The following is an 18,957-nucleotide window of genomic DNA, read 5'->3' on the forward strand; positions in this document are numbered from 1 at the left end:
TATGTCCTCTTACCCTTACCATTACCCTTTGAACAAAATAAGATGAGATTGATTGATTGGTTGCTTGTACGAGGGGGACAACTCCGGAGAGATGAGTTGCCATCATGAGGACATTTATTGGAGGGTGATTGGGTGGATGACTATGCCTGCTGGAGACATGTCTATCCGTACCAATGATATTGATTGTGGACGGTTACTGAGCCTTTGGCTTGTACTGAGCAATACGGAACTGGCAGAGCAAGTTACGTGCTGCGTTGGAGTGACCATAGACATCACCCTTGAACATCTTGGTGGCGTCGCGACCAAGACCCATGTTGATGTAGTTGACACCACCTGGATGCTCGTCGACAAACTTCTCAACGTCATGAACGACGTTGTCGATGATGATCAACTTGCGACCTTGCTTGTGGAAGGACTCAAACTCCTCGTGAGTCATGATGGGCAACTCGTCAATGTCGACGCCCCAGTGGATGGTCTCCTTGATCCTGTCTGTGAGCTTGAGGTTCATCTGGACGATGCCCTTCTTGATCTCATTCTCGGAGAAGGTGCGCAGGTCGTAGGCGAGGCCGACGATCTCGCAGATCTTGATCAACCACTTGGTTGGGTCGTAACCAAAGGTCCAGTAGGCGTTTCTGTAGTCCGATGGGAACTCGTGGTGGAAGTTGTGGTAGCCCTCGCCAAAGGTCAACACGGCGGTGATGATGCTGTCGCGTGGGGTGTGGTTGTCATCGTAGGGCGAGGTGCCCCAGAAGTGGGCCAACGAGTTGACCATGAAGGTGGAGTGGTGCACGGTCACAAGACGCAGCACGGCGGCGTAGAAGTAGCCGCCCATCCAGTCGCCCCAGCCGAGACCGGCGACGAGCGTTGGGAGGATGATGCCCATGAAGAAGGCGACTGGGACGTAGTTGCGATGCTGCCACATGACCCATGGGTCAGCGTTGAGATCGTCAATGTGGGACCTGCCAATCTTCTTGGGGTCCTGCTTGATGAGCAACCAGCCGAGATGGGACCACCAGAATCCGTGGTGGGCGCTGTACGGGTCCTTCTCAGTGTCGGTGTAGCGGTGGTGAGCGCGATGGTCACGGGACCACCAGCGGCATGAGCCCTCAATGGCACCGGCGCCGGCAAACAGCAGCAGGATACGGAGGGGTGTGGAGGCAGTGTAGGCACGATGGGCAAACAGGCGATGATAGCCGGCTGTGATGCCCAGACCAGTGATGTGGTAGTAGATGAACGACCAGATAAGGGTGTTGCGGGTCAGTGGCACGTTGAAGATGCCATAGATACCAATGAGTGGGGTGGAGGTCAGCAGCACAAAGTGGATCCAGTTGATGTTCTTGAGGAACTCGGGAAGGGAGCGTGGTGGACGCTGCTCTGGGGTCTTTGGCTCGGCGACGGCTGGCTTGGCGATTGGGGTGCTGTCGAAAGGAGTGAAGATCTCGTCGGAGAAGGTCTTGGACTTGGTGACGAGCTCGCGGAACAGGTCAAGCTCAAAGGTGCACTCGTAAATGTACTCGCCCCACTGCTTGCGGAAGGACTCGTAGGCGAGACGCAGGTTGTAGTGAGGGATGGTCACGGCGATCTGGCGGGGAAGGCCAAAGTTGATGTCCTTGACGACGAACTCGAACCACTTGGGGTAGGTGATGTGGACCAGGTAACGCTTGTCCAATGGCTTGTCCTGCTGGTCGAGGAAGGGAACACGGGGCAAGAAGGTGAAGGTCGACACGAGCAAGTGGCAGATCAACCATGGAGCCAACCAGTAGTTGAGCACTCCGCTGAGACCAAAGAACTTGAACACCAATGGGAAGAAGATACCGGCAAACACGTAGACCAGAACGATCGAAGACAAGGCCTTTGCCTTGTCCTTCTTGTCCTCAACCTTCTTCAAGTTGAAGTAGTTGCCAGCCCAGTTAGAGATGCTTAGCAACCAGAACAACTTTCCGGTGGCCCAAGTCTTAATGAAAGATGAGTTGGAAGATTGGAGATTCCTGTAAGTGTATGGTGAATGTGGAAGTTGTGGCCAATATGTTAGTGTTTCCGTGTTTCCGTGGGGGTGTTTCCGTGTTTCCGTGTCTGTGGCTGTGGCTGTGGCTGTGTGTGTAGCTACTCGCTAGACTTTAATAAACTTACAATCTCTCAATAATCTTCCAGGATTGGAATGGGTAGAGCAATGGAAGCATAACAATGGTTCCAATGACAGAGTTAACAAGTGGTGACTTGGTGAATGACTTGTGGTTGCAGTCATTTCCAATAACAAACAACTGTTTGATTGAGAGGGTAAGAGTGGAAGTGTGATAGAGATGAGTTAGTTACTCATTCATTCACTCATTCATACTCAATCAATCATTCATTATTATCATATACATACACCGGTGATTGAAGCACCTCCGAGGAACCAACCGACTGGGTAGAGATAGGATGGTACTTTGTTGATAAAGATGATGGAGCAGGCGATGAAGAAGATGGTGAGCAGGAGCGAGGAGTAGGCCTTGAGTTCACTCTTCTCAAACACATCCTTGGGGAGGGAATCGACGATTTGTTCCAAAGTGATAGTGTCAGGTATTTGCTTTGGCGACTTCCTAATTGTCTTTATGTTCTTGTAAAGAACGGGTGGGTATGACTTGGCTGATGCGCCACTTCCTTTACCCATTTTGTTATTATTAATTATTTAGTTATAAGTTATATAAGTAGATAATATAATATATATATAATATAAAGTAGATAGATACAAGATAATAAGATATTTGATTGATTGGATGAATGAATGAAAGAATGAAAGAGAATGTTGGAGAAGAAGTAGGAAATATGGCAAAGGGAAGTTGTTGGTCGGCTCTTTGGTTCAATGTGTGACAGCAAAGACGCGAGTAGGGACGGACGGGTCTAGGATGGGGACGTCTCGCTACACAACAACATCAACATCCAACAAAAGTGATTAATATTCTTTAATAGCGATCGCTAGTAAGTATCAACAGGTCACTCTCTCTCACTATGGACAACAAGAGTCGGCTCAATCAAAGCAATCAAAGGGTCGTCTGTGTGAATAAGAGTGTGTGATGGATGGATGAAGTTGATGATGTTGTCAGTGATGCAAAAATGATACCCGATGGTATCTAGCATCCCACCCTCCCCACCAGCCCCCTTTGCCTCCCTCGTTCTCTTTGGTAGTGGAGCCTGCAGGATTGGGGTTCCCGCAGACACCACACTCACCCAATGATCAAAGTGATGCAAAAACAGACTTTAGAAAGTAGATATCAAAAGTTGAGTGTGGGTATGAGTGAAGGTTCTGCGGAATGATCGTGTGTTAATCAAAAGAAATCGAGCCGCGCACCATCACCACTCGACATTGTATTCTAATTAGGCAATGCATAACACTTGTAAGACTTCGGGTATTTGTCGTGACGCTAAACGTCACAACATGACATCCTCTAAAAGGTCAACTTCATGTCGTCGATGATGGATGGACTTGGTATCCATCACTCATTCATCCATACCTGAAGGATTCATAATTTATCTTCTTCTCCATTAATCTCATATTCCCAACATTCTACCTCCCTGCTGACCAGCTCAAGATAGATTGAATGGTTTAAACCATGGCTGAGGTTGACCAAAAGCGTACATTCGCTTCACTAAAGTCATCATTTCAATCCTATTAAGTGACGTCGGGGTCGAATCAATCTTAAATATCTGACGGGACGGATTATGTACTTGAAATGGAAATGATGACTATTCAGACTGATGAATGATCGGGGTTAGTCTAGTCCTTCCTTGGGTACCAAGGCCAAGATTGTGTATTCTTTGATGAGTCCTCAACACTTAGTCCCATAAACTCAGAATTCAATGACTCATCAAGATAATGACAACCATGCCACCTATTCACTTACCCGTACCCTACCCTTACCCTTGCCCTCGCCCTAACCCTTGCCCTCACGAACCCCAACCCTCGTTTGAAAAAAGGCAGTGAAGTCGTGTGATTCATTAACCAAGTTAGATTGATTGATGAGATATAGATAGATAGAATGTTGTATATAATATTGGCATTGGTGGCATCTTTGGTGCTGTTCTTTGCTTATGGCAAGAAGGGATACAGTTTGAACAAGAAGAATGTTGTAGTCGTTGGTGGTTCAAGTGGCATTGGCAAACAATTGGTCTACTCACTGCTCAATCGCAATGTGGCCAGAGTAGTCATTGTATCAAGATCAACTACAAAGATGAGAGAGGTCATTGATGAGGCACCAGAGGTATATATGATATGCCCATTCATTCATTCATCATTGATTCATTCACTGACATGTATACATTGAACAGCATGACAGAGCAAAGTTATCAAGCTATTCATGTGATGTAACAAACAAGGATCAAGTACAGGCTACATTCAAAGAGATACTGAGTGACATTGGAAGGATTGATTGTTTGGTCAACTGTGCAGGTAGGGTATCATCACTCATTCAATCATCTCAATCAAACTCGCTGACTCACTCAATCAATCAATCAATCTTGTAGGTCTGGCAGTACCAGGCTACTTTATTGAGCAGAGCGATGATGTATTTGAGTCGACAATGCAATTGGACTACTTTGGTACATTGTATGCTACCAAGCAGGTCGTCCCACATATGATTGACAATGGCGGTGGTCACATCGTGTTTGTGTCGTCCACCTGTGGTCTTATCGGAGTGCCAGGTTACTCTACATACTGTCCTGCCAAGTTTGCCGTTGCAGGACTGGCCCAGACTCTTAGGTCTGAGCTACTGCCCTACAAGATATCATTCTCTGTCGTCTATCCACCAGACACAGATACACCAGGGTATGTTGTTGTTGTTGTTGTTATAACATCATTTGCCAAGCTAGCTTTCTAACCAACACTGTACATGTACATATAGCTATGCACAGGAGAACCTTACAAAGCCAGAAGAGACAAAGATCATCTCTGGAGGAGGCAAGGCCGTCTCACCAAAGGTGGTGTCCGATGCCATTGTCAAGGGAGTAGAGAGTGGCGACTATCATATCGCAGTGGACATTCCAACCAAGTTGTGCGCCATTCTCTCGCCTGGATTGACTCCATTCTATTTCCCTTTCTTTGACATCATCCTGGCACCCATCTGCAGACTGGTCGGCATCATTGCCATGAACCAGAACGATGGTGAGGTTGTCAAGGCCTGGAAGAAGAAGAACAAGAAGTAAAGGCTTAGCTAGCTATGAGTGTCGACCCTGTCGTCCAACAGTTATTCCGCCCATCCAATTACTACAACTACTCTGGTTGGGTTTCGTTGTTTGGTTAAAGTAGGAAGTAGTTGATATCCATTCCACACTGAAGAAAGGTTCTTCTTTGTTATTATCAAGTTGGTCATTGGTAGTTGAAGGTTGAGTTTGTTTGGTATGTATGATTGGTTGGTTTGATTTATACAAGACTAATCGATGCTCCTGCTGATATTGTTGTTGTTGTTGTTGTTGTTGTTGTTGTCTAGTTGTCGTAGTTGTCGTCATTGCCAGCGCCATAGACAAGGGCTAGGCTAGGCTAAGATAGGCGAGGTGTGGAGTTGTGATGAGAGATGACCATTGATGAATGGAAGTGGCTGGATGTGTGAAACTGTTTGATAGGGATGCTGGCCATTGCGCGCCAGCCTGTCGAATGTTTGAGAAATATACAAAGGAGTGTACCATCTATGTTTGCCATCATCGTCGTCATCGTCAGTTATCATGACACGACAAGACGAGCGACAAACATAGAGTCGCTTCTACCTCATCGACTTTGCGCCTTTTCGCGCTGCTTAAGTTCGTCGGCAATCGTAGCGTAACAAAACAGATATTGTTCCTATTGATTTGATGACGACATTGTTAGTCTTGTTCATGTGACATCCACATCCAATCAACATCCAAACCCCGACATACCAATTGTTGTACCATGCCAGGTCTTTGCTTTCTAAGGTTGTCGACGATGGAGTAAATGTTAAAGTTGATGCGATCATTCTCTGCGGCATTGTCTATCCTGCTCATGACGATGTGCACGGTGCAGAAGGTGCCGGTGCGACCAACGCCCGCGCTGCAGTGGACGACGATAGGCGCCCGCTGGCCATCGCGCTCAATCGATTGCTTCTGTTTCGTGTTGATCTGGTGCATCAGATATCGCAGCGGCTCTGTGTCGTTGGGCGCGTTGTGATCGGGCCACCCCTCGTATTGGTAGTGTGTAATGATCCTCGATTGGTTGAGCTGCGAGTTGGTGAGTGTAAAGGTGCGGATAATGATCTCGCGGGGCAGGTCGCGCACAATGCTGGTCATCTTGACGGCGAACTGGTCGTACTCGATGCGGTCGCTCTCTGACCAATACCGATCACACTTTGGTCGGCTATTCTCCAACTCCTTTGACAACATAACAACGATTGTTGATCCATTCTCCCAGACCATTCTCCAAAAGTCAACAAAAGTGTTCTGCAATGGTCCTTGAGTGCATATGTATTGCTTATAATGTTCTCCTCCCTGATTGGATTGAATTGGATTGATTGAGTATGAGTGAGTATGAGTGATTGATTGGTTGAGGGCTAGTCGCGAGGTCCAATCCAAACATACAGCGATAAAGTTAGCGTTTATATAGTCTGATCCCTCCAAGCCATCGATCTTCTCAAGCTTGACTCGTGTCGTGTCCCCTGTGATGATGAATGAGTGTCGTCAGTTAGTGATGTGTCGCCATCCAGATGGGTTGGTCCATGATCGATCAATCACTTACAGGGTACAATGTTGGTGTAGCGATTCTTTGATGTATTGTATTTCAGATTGCCTTCGACTGTTGAGTGACTTGACTGTTGGTAGGCATACTCGAGTGCCAGGAACTCCTCCTTGAGTCTGTTTTCCGACTTGATGTGCTGGAAGAGATCGTAGACTGGCTTGGAGAACTCTTCGTGGTAGGCCGTGAGCGTCTCGCTCGTCGATGACTTGACCGAGGGCAGCGCACTCAGTGACGCCATGCGCGTAAACACTGGCTGTGACGACGACAGACTCAGACTAGAGTTGGAGCGCGATGTCGATTTTGCACTATTGTTCATTAGAAGTTGTTGTTGCATACTGGTGCTGTTGTTGGAGATGGAGCTAGTGCTGCTGTTTGAACTGTTGAGATATGATGCTGAAGTGCCGCCCACTGAATGATTGAGCTTTGGAGAGTTGGGCAGCGAGGTGGACGAAGACGACAGTGACAATGTCGATGTCGATGTCGACGATGATGACAAATGAAACGTCTCATCTATTGAGCTTGTAGAACTTCTAAGATTATTCATTCTATTAATGTGTTGTAGTCTTTGATCTAATGTTGTTGTTGTGTAGTATCTTCTGTTGCTGTTGCTGTTGTTGATGTTGTTGAGATAACAATGTTGCTGCTTCTGTTGTCGATGATGATGATGATATTGTTGACCTCCTTTGCAAACTCGCGACACACAAAGCGACCAACGTCTATCAATCTTGATCACAGATGCAATGTTTGATTGGTTGATTTGATTGATTGTTTGATTGAATGATTCTTGAGACTTGATTAACTGACTGAATGATTGATGGTAATATCTTAGTAATTGATGAACATTGATATCAAGGTGTATCTGTAGATATTAATTATTATATATTATATATCTTGTTCTTGAACAACACACATGTACTTTGTTCCCTTCACTCACACACACACGCACACACCTCACATCACAACTCAATCAAACTAGATGAGAGTGTGTTAATTAAATTAAAAAATAAATAAATCAAAGAATGGTTGGTTGATTGATGGAATCACATTCGTTGATCATATCAAGTAATAATGTTGTTTGTATCCTTTGTTCATACATCATTTCATTCAATCTCTCTCTCTCTCTTATGCACTCATTCATTTATAATTGAATGAATATAAGTTGGTGATAGAGAGAGAGATAAAAGACAAAGATAAAGACGTGATGATACCAAGCCATTCATTCATTCAATACAATCACTCTCTCTATGAATCATTCATCACATCACTTGTATCTAATATTAATTCACATTAAATATATAAACAACTATCAATGACGACACCTCTCCCTCATTTTGTTCATCTTACACACTTGACTAGTCAAGATATTACTATCTTACACTTAGGCCCTCGCACTTACACATTCAGAACCATCATCAATTCAAAGTTCCAATCAAATTTCCCCCCGATCAACTCACACACACGTCAGAGGATGAACAACAACATCATCAGCTGACCTGGAAGTCCTTTTGGATCGACCATATTGACCCCCCTCTACATGGATGAGTTGACCTTGCCATGGGTCCTGTCCTGTTTGCAGGCATAAAGGCCCCCCACAATGCTTCATCGCCGGACACGAATTGATTGAGAGTGTGTGCGAAAAGACGGCCTGCCAAGCGGATTGGTCCGCAAATTACTTGTCCCACACCTTTTCGGCATATCTTCTGATCAATCAAGAGATTGATATGTACCTAAGGGTGGCCACCACCACTACCACCCATTCACGAATGATCACAAGCTGATATCACAATCACGTGATGCCTTGACATCCGTCGACCCATCGATGTGTGTATGTATGGATGTATGGTACATGTATGGCAGGGCTCCACGGATGTAAGGGACCAAACCAGGTGGCAACTCAACATCAAACCCAATCATTCATTCATTTATTCAATTATCCAATTATTTGTTATCCTTCTATCCATTATACATACACAATAACAATATACCATCTTCCAACTACCCATGAGCTCGATTGGAGAGGCTTCTCTGTTCATGGTGGACAACACAATATCTGGGGATGAAGGTTCAATATTGTTCGGCGTCCGTGATGATTCCTCCAATGAATTACCATCAATAGACCTTCCATATGTGTCTCCATTGGCTATATATGACACATATATATTCAACCCTACCTACAACAACAACAACAACAATAATAATAATTATTGTTCATCGTCCCTACCTGCCAACGATCATCCATCTATGATGCCAGTATTATCTGTGGAATCTTCATCACATTTGAGTGTCAGAGATGAGAGCCCCCCAAACTCCTCCCCCAATGATGGTGTCCATGAGCCAACAACTACCACCATGACCTCGACCACGATCACCACCAGCTCGTCATTTGTTCGGGATCAAGAGACGACAACCATCACCAACATCCTCTTTCCCAACAAACAACAACAACAACAACAACTACAATATCAAACAGTTGTAACAATTGATTTTGATAATGATCTTCCACCATCGTCGTCACATCCGGTTGATGAAGATGGCCCCGCCGCGGTTCCCCAACTACATCATTCCATCCCCGTGTCCAATGGTCATGAGGTGCTATTCCCTCCTTCAACTATGTTGACAACATTGCCATCAGGTCCCAATACTGATGAATATATCGTCACCAATCATGGAGTCACTCTTCTCTTCCATTTCCGCCACTATAACCTGCCAATGAAGGAACTGTCCGAGAAGTTCAAAACTATTATACTCCGGGTAATTTATGGTTTCACCAAGAAAGAAGTTAAGGAGGTATGTAGACTGTCGTTCTATTCATTCATTCATTCATTCATGTTTACTTACTCAATCCATCAACATCGATGAACAACTAATTATAGTTTCTTCAAAAGAAGTTTGAGTTTCCTTCTCACTCAAATGCTAGATTGGACAAGAAGCTCGGTGAATCGACCATTAGTCGATTCCACCAACTAATTCATGAGTGTTGGATCCTTGCGACCTATCGAAGGAACCAAAACGATCCAATACTTGAGGTATTCTGGGAGGTACTCAAGGCTCAGAGTGTCTTGGATGGTACTCGGTTTATCCGTTGGCCAACTCTCCGATGTGGTGGGTTGAAGCCTCTCGAGGAATCAGTTCCAGAGGAACTATACAGAAAGTATCTTGGTCTATTCAACAATGGTATTCACTTCAATTGTTCTAGACTAGAGTCCAGAAGAGATGGTATGTTGAGGAGAATCCTATCCCATTATGAGTACCATACGACAGACAAAGAGGAAAGAATGAGGTTGTTCTATGGACGTATCCATGATACAATTATGGATTTTAGGGCCATGAGACCAATGAACAAGAAGATGAGGTTTAAATAATAATAATCCATCACTCAATCACGCAATCATTCAATCATCATTAACACTCAATCAATCAATCATTCAATCAATCCATCAAATAAATACTATCACAAAGCAAATACCGATGGTCATATCTAGTTTGCAACTGGTCGTGGATGGATGTTGACCAATGTCGTCAATCGATACAGTCTCGGTGGATAATGTATGAAAGAATGAATGAGTAATAGGGTCTGGCTTCTCCAGATAAACCCTTTTCTCAATAGACCTGAGATACACACAACTAATATTATTCCCGTCGTTCACTTCTCTGTCTATTCACTTGTAGTTACAACAACATGAAGATGACATTGTCTCTGTCGTTTTTGAAAACAAGGTGGGGCGTGATGGTGAGTCATCGCTTGGAATCATTGAACAGTTTTGTTTGTAGTTGTTGTTCATTCATTCATTCACTCATTCATTAGTTATGTCAAGGTACTGCACTGGTGAGGACAGAAATAGAGATAGAGAGATAAAGATATTCAATTATATTTCTTTATATTATTTATTCATCAACTCAGTCAGTTAAGTTGTTCAGAGATCATAAACAAACATGTATCAATGACGACATCCCACACCCTCATTGGAGTAGCTCCCTCCCCATTAGACATATCCAAAGGGATGGATGGTTGATGACGAGGATGTTTGTTGCATTGCCAGCCACCACACCCTCTCGTCCGTCTCTTCAAGCTCAACATAATCAATCATCGCCTCACCAACAACAACACCAACAACACCATCAACATCAACATCACCTGACCAAACCAACTTCCAATCAGATTTCTGTCTCAAAAAGGTGTCGTCGCTGGTTTCGGGTCATTTGCATGATGCACCTTCAGCCCTCCCCTCGAGGTCCACCTTGCGTGAGTATGCCTACTTGGTGGTGAATTTGCTTTCTAATGGGGTGCACAGCAGGACTGGACACGCATCATTGATTAATTGATTGATTGAGCGGGGGGTATTGGACCCGCCCATCAATCGGTATTCTATTCAGATCAAATAGAGATTGTGTATATCGGTCCTCTCTCAACCTAGCCGGACAGACAACCATTCACGAAAGGATCAACATGGCTGCAGCTGGATGATATGATATCTCAATCAAGTTGTGGTGGAGTGCCAATGTTAATTAGGATGGAGAACACAACCCAAACACTAACTTTTAATACTCCTAAATACACTCAATCACTATATAAATATATATATATATATATTATTGTTGTACACCCAAAATGGAGGAATTCCTCTCTGACCTGGAGAGTGTCACTGGACCACTCATTTCCAGTGATCTCTACTCCACCAACGACAATGTCAATCACTACTTCAATGTGAGGGATGAGTCCAATGGTAGTGTTGCAAATGTCGATTGTGTACACGTTGGAGTCGTCAATGACATTGTTCAACCTCCAAACGATGAATATAATCAGGCTAAAGCAGCACTGACCTCCACCGATCCAGAACCAATGAAAATTGGACAACTCAACTTCACCAGTCCCCACTCTGTGAACAACAATGACTACAATTATATATTGCAGCCCACCTACTTTCCCCAGGCCTTGCCTTTGACCAACGTGAACATCCCGATTTCAAATGTCAACAACAACAACATCTCACTACCTCCATGTTCGATGGAGTTGGGGAACATCATAAATCAATATTCCCCTAATATTCAACACTACCTACAACAACAACAACATCAATGGAGTGCCCATCCAGCAAATCCACCACAAATGTACCCTCCAACCCAATCACTTCAGAGCATCACCATACTCAAACAGTACAACTGCCAACTTAGAATTACGTTGGAACCAATATATCCCTACCAATCAAACACGTATCCAACAAATGATCAAGTATCTTTCAATGCTCACCAACAATGGATTGCATCCGCCGCCACCACTGCCACTGCAAGTACCGCCACCCCAATGACCATTTGCCAGAACGCCTCTACCGCAATGCACATATATCCGCAGGTCTCAACTGCCACCTCTTCCTCCCCAACGGATATATGTCCAGAGATCACCACCGTCGGCACATTGACTCTTTACCCTCAGGTATCAACAGCTTCAACTTCAATGACCCCTGTACACATGGTCACCAAGGTTAAGAAGGTGTTTTGTTGGGATTTCCTTTGGATGAATATGAGTGATGCCTCCTTGATTCTCAAGGATAACGTTTCCAAGTTTAAACAGATTGTAGGTACATTCTAGACTTCAAAATGAATAACTAAACATCAACGCTAATACATTCAAACTCAAACATTATCTACTGTAGAGGGACAGATCTGTTGAATCAACTATGGAGATTAATGAATTCATATTCTCCATAAATGCTACTGCCAAGTTTTTGGCTCTCTCGGATACCAAAAGGAATAATTATCTTGACACCCTAAGAGTAAGTGTTCAAAATGAAACATAAAATAATAATTAAACTTAAACGTTATTATTACAGGAGGCGGAGATTAAGAGGAAGGAGGAGAATAAGAAGATTGCTCCCAACTCAAACGACAGACAAGACAAAGGTGCATCCTTATGGAAGATGAATAGATTCTACGGTCCTAGGCTTGAGCTCTGGATGTTGGAGATATTCATTAAGGATGACCATAAGACCAATAACCCAATTTTTATTGCTTTATGGGAGGCCCTCAAGGTTAGAGAGCTCTTGAAGAAAGTACCTAAAGGCCAGAAGAAAAAGCAACATAATATATGGCCCAAACGTGGAGGTATTGATAAGTTTATGGATTCATTCTCTAACCAAATACTCTTTGATGTCTTTAAGTCGTTGTTTGATGGTGGTTTGGACATTGACGAGGTTCCATTAGAGACGAATATCATTCTTTTGTTGGAACATCTGGGATTCAAAAGCATGTATGGTTTCTATGCTTATGCCAACTACAAGATGAACCAATGCCAGCATAGGGAGGAATAAGCTTATTCCAAGGACCAACATCTCAATTAATCAATCAATCTATCAAAAAATAGATCAAATAATAAATCAACAATCCATCGTACTATAGAAATAATATTAAAAAAAAATTATTATAATGTGTGAGTGCAATGAGATCAACCAAAATGACCTCAACCACCAAGTCAATATTTCCAAAAACACTTCAGTTTGACCAATCAATCTCGATTTTTCAAAATATCAATCGGTTGGATCGATACCATCCAATAGTTGATCATTGTAATATTTTCAATCATCAATCATTATTTGTCGGTTTGATAAAAATAATAAATCAATCTCTTTAGGTTACTTAATCATAACTTAGGAGTCAATCAGATATATTTATTAAATCTAAATTATTTGTATCATTACTATTTGTAATTAAATATGTATAACTTCAAGAAATCAATTATAATATCAATATTTATTACTTGTAAGAAATATAATTCTAATTTATTTTATATATTTTCAACTTACTAACCAACAAAAAAGTATTGATAAAAGAAATATGTTGTGCTCCATCGTCAATAGGAACATTATCATCAGATGCCAATGATGCTGGTGGTGGAGGTGCTGCTAGTATTACCTCTGGAAAATATACAACAGCTCAATCAGTGATCATATCAGGTCAATATGAGGATCCAAATCAAATATCTTCAACGACATATGGAGGTGATGGATATGAACCTACTACTACAATATCAACTACTTCCACTTCAACATCATCGACCACTACCAACAAACCATCCTCTTCATCCTCTCCACCTTCATCATCAACTTATACAAACTATGTAACATACTCATCATCTCAATCCTCTTACAAACCATCCTCAGGTTCCTCACCTACACCGACACAGTCAACATCGACCTCGACTACAACAACAACCACTTCTTCAACCACAATCAAACCATCAACAACTGGAAAGAATAACTCAACTGTTCCAAATCCAACAACATCCACCTCTCATTCTACTACATCTGAAGTGGAGTACAGTAGTGGCCATTCAACGACATGGAACTATTTATTATCACTTCTTATTGTATTATTATTCTGTGCCCTGTATATATCTTAATAAATGAACTGCCGGTTAGTTTCCCTGTCTCTATCCCGTCGACCAAAATAAGTTGAGAGGTTGTTAATTCGTAGGAGTTGGAATTCCTTTATGTGGGACAAACATTTATTTCCAAAACAAGAGCCTTGTTGGCTCAACCTAAAAAATTTCGGCCGCGATTGTTTTTTCTTAAAAGAGGACAAACGTCTTTTCTCAAAACAAGAGCCTTGTTAGCTCAGTCGGTAGAGCGCGAGGCTTTTAACCTCGTGGTCGGGGGTTCGAGCCCCCCATAAGGCGTAACCTTTTTTATCAAAACTCATTCAACTTTTTTTTTTTTTTAGTCTACATCTCTAGATATCGCCTTCTGTTCACTGTACACCTTTACAACCGTTGTCCGAGACCGTTTGACTTTGAGTGTTTTACCTACCTGAATAGTTGGCTCTCAATAGAACATTTGGTAGCTTCTGATGTTGAGTTGATCTACTGCGAGCAGTAGGTCTATATCGATATTTAAATATTTGTAGGTATTATTTGTTTGTTCTATGTAAAGGCAATGAATGAATGAATGACAAATGAACGAATGGTAGTGATCATTCGACGACGATGATATTTTTGAATTCAAAAAAAAAAACAAAAGTAATGACAAAAAAAAAAACAACAGCAGCTAGTTGACAAATGTTGACCAGTTCTATCGATTTATGTCTTTGTTTATCTACCACCTAGTAGAGTTCTAAACTCATCTGGAATGTTCCACATTGGTCTGTAGTACTTCATCTGATAGCACTTGCTGAGTACCATCAATGCAGTGACGAATCCAATGAATCCAACCATAAAGAATGCGTTCCATTGTGACTTTGACCAATCACGCTTCTTTGGTAGAATGTCTGCCAAGAATACAAACATAAATGATATGATCAGAGCTAAGTAAATGATTGAGTGTGTCAGTATAATGTTGTTGTTGTTGTTGAACATCACATCAACTTAACAACATACATAGTCCGCCCATCATTGCACCTTCGGCCACTGTCTGTCCACGAGTCTGAGAGGAGAATATGCTGACTGATCCATCACGTCTAACATCAACCAATGGTGGATGATGAATGAACACGTAAAAGACACCAGATAGTACCGCTCCAACGACCATCTATATAAAGGATAATATGATTGTGTTTGATTGTTAGATGTGATGGACTGGATGAGGATAGAGTCAACATGTTGACTTACGAAAGACATAAACATCCACATCATTGGATTGGCTCTGTTCTGATAGATGGCAATAAGGATACGTAGAGCAAACAGGAATATGGCAATGAAACCAAAGTAACTACCATACTTCTCAAAGAATGGTAATACAATATCGATCTGTTTTGTATCCATGTGTATGTGTGTCAGTACTCTGATATGATTGAATGATCAAACATGTCAACTATACATACCTTGACCTGTGTCTCACGCTCAATCCAGAGTGCAAGGTTCTTCTTGGAGAATGTATCCATTCTGCCAAAGGTATTCTTCAAGGTCAACTCAGAGTTGCCCTGTGGTACAAACACCAGATGTGGAATGGTCTGAATAGCCAACTTCTTAAAGAGCTCCTGTGACTTTTCAAACTCAAAGACAACAATGAACAGAGGGTTGTCATCAAACTTGTCCGACTTTAAGTACTCCAAATATGACAATGTAGAGAATGTTGTAATCTCTTGTTTGATTAGACTACAACATAGTTGAGTTGAGTTGAGTTGAATGTTAGTCATCATCATCATCTGCGTGTTGTTGTCGTTAAAGTGACATACGAGCAAATTGAACAACCATATTGTGGGTCTGATGCAGTGAGGAACATGATCATGTTGAACTGTCTGTTGCCAGTGGATATCAGCTTCTTTGTTTGGGTGCCGTCCAACTCGAGATAGCCTCCATTGTCCAATGCCAATTGTTTCAGCTCTCTATACTTTGGTGTGAATCTACTTGGTGCCTCTGCCGATGCTGTCGACCATGACAACATTGTCATTGACACTACCAACAACAATGTTACTGATACCAAGAACTGTCTATTGTTATTGTTGTTATTATACATAATCTATCTATCTATTTCCTTTTTAATATCTGTACAGATACAGATACAGTTACAGATTCAAACAAATAACAAGTATTTTGACTAAACTTGTGGATGAATGAATGATCTTCAAGGCTCATCAAACACACTCACTGCACCTGTATTTCCCAATTCAGGCAAAAGTCAAACATTGTTGACTTTGGATCTTCATTCATATTCTTTCATTTAGTTGGTTGACCTCATTATCCATTTCACCCATGTATAACATTGTTAATTATTATTATCTGTAAGTAAATAATACAATATCTCTTACATTGATCAACAATGATATCAAATCAACACAACAAAAATATAATACTACCATTTACTCCATGTCTTGTCTTCACTGATGACCATCATTTTTATCCTAAATAGTTGATGTCTAGGCTTAATGGGATTGGTCCATGGACGATCGTTGTTGGAGCTTGTTTGATTGTAACCACACTACACTCCCGATGAAGTTGAAGTCGATGTTAAGTAGTAGAAGGGGTTTAAAATGGAACTTATCATTTGTAACACCATTTAAATATAAGTTATAATATAGTAAATATACTTGTAATAATACTTAATCAATTCATGTCAGCATTATTAAAGAGTAGGATTGCAAGGACAAGCCTTTTAAAAAAGATTGTACCAAATGTAGAGGATATCATTCCAATGTTTAAGAATGGACAGAGTATTGGATGGTCAGGATTTGGAGGAACAAACTATCCTAAAAAGGTACCGATTGCATTGGCCGATCATGTAGAGAAGAATAAGTTGCAAGGAAAGTTACGATTCAATCTATATGTTGGTGCATCAACTGGTGAAGAGACAGAGGATCGTTGGGCATCACTCGATATGATCGAAAGACGCTATCCACATCAAGTCGGTAGCAGGTTACGCAAGGCCATCAACTCTGGACGTATGCAGTTTGCCGATGCCCATCTTGGAATGTTTGCCGACGACATTGACAAGGGTTACTACACAAACGGTCGACTAAAGATGGATGTTGTAATAGTGGAGGCAACAGAGATCCTGGAGGATGGAGGTATTGTGTTGGGATCAAGTGTTGGCATGGCTCCAGAGTTGGTCAGTATGGCAGACAAGATAATCATCGAACTCAACACAGGTATGCCATCATACAAGGGAGCGCATGACATTACGAGGATCGCCGGTCCACCCAGCACCAAGCCATTCCAGGTGACAAGAGTCGATGATCGTATTGGTACCATCGCCATACCGTGTGACTCTGAAAAGGTTGTGGCCATTGTCGAGTCCCAGCTCCCAGACAGCACGCCAGAGTCATCAGGTGAGGACGAGATGTCCAAGGCCATCGCACAACATATCATCCAGTTCCTAAAGAGTGAGATTGATCGTGGACTCATGCCAAGCAACCTATTCCCAATCCAGTCGGGCATTGGAAACATTGCCAACGCTGTGATTGGAGGTATTAGCAAGGGCCCATTCGATCATGTCAACGTATGGACTGAGGTGATCCAAGATACCTTCCTGGACTTTTTCGAGAATGGCAAACTCAACTATGCCTCGACAACATCGTTGAGATTCTCTCAAGATGGTTTCCAACGATTGTATGATCACTGGAAGTTGTACTCTTCAAAGTTTATCCTGCGCAATCAATCAATCTCAAACAGTGCCGAGTTGATCAGACGTCTAGGAGTGATATCAATGAACACACCAGTGGAGTTTGACATCTATGGCCACGCCAACTCCACCTGTGTGCTCGGCTCCAAGATGTTGAATGGTATCGGTGGCAGTGGCGACTTTAACCGAAACGCTCGCATATCAATCATGCACGCCCCATCAGCACGTCCAACAAAGTCTGACCCACTGGGTATCACCAGTGTCGTTCCATTCTGTTCACACATTGATCACACCGAGCATGATATTGACATCTTTGTCACAGAGCAGGGCCTGGCCGATGTCAGAGGTCTCAGTCCAACTGAACGCGCCATCAAGATCATAGAACGTTGTGCTCACCCCGTCTACAAACCCATCTTAATGGACTACTTCAAGACCTCGCAACAAATCTGTGTCAAGAAAGGAATGGCCCATGAGCCACATCAACTAGACAAGTGTTTCAAGATGTATCAGCATCTTCAAGAGAAAGATACCATGAGGATAGACAAGTGGTAGTCACACATCAAAAACAGAGGAGGAGGAATGATTGATTGAATGATTTAATGAATGAATGATCATTATTCCAAGTCGTTCCAACAATATCTAAAGCCACTTTACTTTGGAATCTTTGCAGTGTTCTTAACCGGGACATGATGCTACGGTCATTCTTCCAGGCTGGCCCAATCACTGACTCATCACGTGTTCAGTGGCAGGCATACATTACTCGGATAACATACTGCAACACCAACTATATCTAGAGTTGCAGAGTATGTCGGGAAGTTGTAAAATACAGTAGTACTTGCTTACAGAGTTGGGTCGTCCCAACCCTGCACCCCGACTTCCGTTGTTGGCTGGCTGTCCGCCCCACCGAAAGAGATCTCCTCTGACTCCACAACAAGACAGTTACAAAGGCCACTTGCACCCCCTCTCTATCCGGCCTATGTCCACAAACCAACTCTCCACGGTGGTATGTGTTTGTTGTCGGGGTAGCTAACACACACTTTGAGATCTGAGGGACGATCAACTATCGGAGTGTGGGAGCAGGGGTGAAAGACCTATTACACGTTTAGTTTAGTTGAAAAAACTGATCAAAAATCAGATGGGGTATGTGAGTTTTGTTGGGAAACCGTTTTGATCAAGTTTGTGTGTGGGGACAAC

At 42.7% G+C, this 18,957-nt stretch overlaps 7 protein-coding genes across 7 annotated transcripts; 4 read left to right on the forward strand and 3 right to left on the reverse strand.

Annotated features, from left to right (window-relative positions):
- Positions 1-107: 107 nt before the first annotated feature.
- SAMD00019534_020900 (hypothetical protein) lies at positions 108-2,650 on the reverse strand (the record flags this gene model as incomplete). The annotated part of the gene is made up of 4 exons (XM_012902681.1): positions 108-128; positions 1,412-1,988; positions 2,131-2,261; positions 2,369-2,650. Coding segments are annotated over 4 exons (1,011 nt in total), but the record flags the coding sequence as incomplete, so codon positions are not given.
- Positions 2,651-4,016: 1,366 nt separating this feature from the next.
- SAMD00019534_020910 (hypothetical protein) lies at positions 4,017-5,178 on the forward strand (the record flags this gene model as incomplete). The annotated part of the gene is made up of 4 exons (XM_012902682.1): positions 4,017-4,238; positions 4,306-4,426; positions 4,501-4,801; positions 4,878-5,178. 4 exons carry the CDS (start codon positions 4,017-4,019, stop codon positions 5,176-5,178), a joined length of 945 nt encoding a protein of 314 aa, XP_012758136.1.
- Positions 5,179-5,737: 559 nt separating this feature from the next.
- On the reverse strand, positions 5,738-7,262 carry SAMD00019534_020920 (hypothetical protein; the record flags this gene model as incomplete). The annotated part of the gene is made up of 4 exons (XM_012902683.1): positions 5,738-5,809; positions 5,887-6,471; positions 6,562-6,638; positions 6,719-7,262. The coding sequence occupies 4 exons, from the start codon at positions 7,260-7,262 to the stop codon at positions 5,738-5,740; spliced, it is 1,278 nt and encodes a 425-aa protein (XP_012758137.1).
- Positions 7,263-8,959: 1,697 nt separating this feature from the next.
- Positions 8,960-10,200, forward strand: SAMD00019534_020930 (hypothetical protein; the record flags this gene model as incomplete). The annotated part of the gene is made up of 3 exons (XM_012902684.1): positions 8,960-9,505; positions 9,592-9,934; positions 10,178-10,200. The coding sequence occupies 3 exons, from the start codon at positions 8,960-8,962 to the stop codon at positions 10,198-10,200; spliced, it is 912 nt and encodes a 303-aa protein (XP_012758138.1).
- Positions 10,201-11,327: 1,127 nt separating this feature from the next.
- SAMD00019534_020940 (hypothetical protein) lies at positions 11,328-13,023 on the forward strand (the record flags this gene model as incomplete). Its single annotated transcript, XM_012902685.1, has 3 exons — positions 11,328-12,290; positions 12,370-12,489; positions 12,547-13,023. The coding sequence occupies 3 exons, from the start codon at positions 11,328-11,330 to the stop codon at positions 13,021-13,023; spliced, it is 1,560 nt and encodes a 519-aa protein (XP_012758139.1).
- A 1,775-nt stretch (positions 13,024-14,798) lies between these two features.
- On the reverse strand, positions 14,799-16,161 carry SAMD00019534_020950 (hypothetical protein; the record flags this gene model as incomplete). The annotated part of the gene is made up of 5 exons (XM_012902686.1): positions 14,799-15,010; positions 15,084-15,234; positions 15,315-15,452; positions 15,527-15,800; positions 15,881-16,161. 5 exons carry the CDS (start codon positions 16,159-16,161, stop codon positions 14,799-14,801), a joined length of 1,056 nt encoding a protein of 351 aa, XP_012758140.1.
- A 594-nt stretch (positions 16,162-16,755) lies between these two features.
- On the forward strand, positions 16,756-18,312 carry SAMD00019534_020960 (hypothetical protein; the record flags this gene model as incomplete). Its single annotated transcript, XM_012902687.1, has 1 exon — positions 16,756-18,312. A coding segment is annotated over one exon (1,557 nt), but the record flags the coding sequence as incomplete, so codon positions are not given.
- Positions 18,313-18,957: the final 645 nt, after the last annotated feature.

This window comes from Acytostelium subglobosum, assembly GCF_000787575.1.
Source record: "Acytostelium subglobosum LB1 DNA, scaffold: scaffold3, whole genome shotgun sequence".
Taxonomy (NCBI): domain Eukaryota; phylum Evosea; class Eumycetozoa; order Acytosteliales; family Acytosteliaceae; genus Acytostelium; species Acytostelium subglobosum.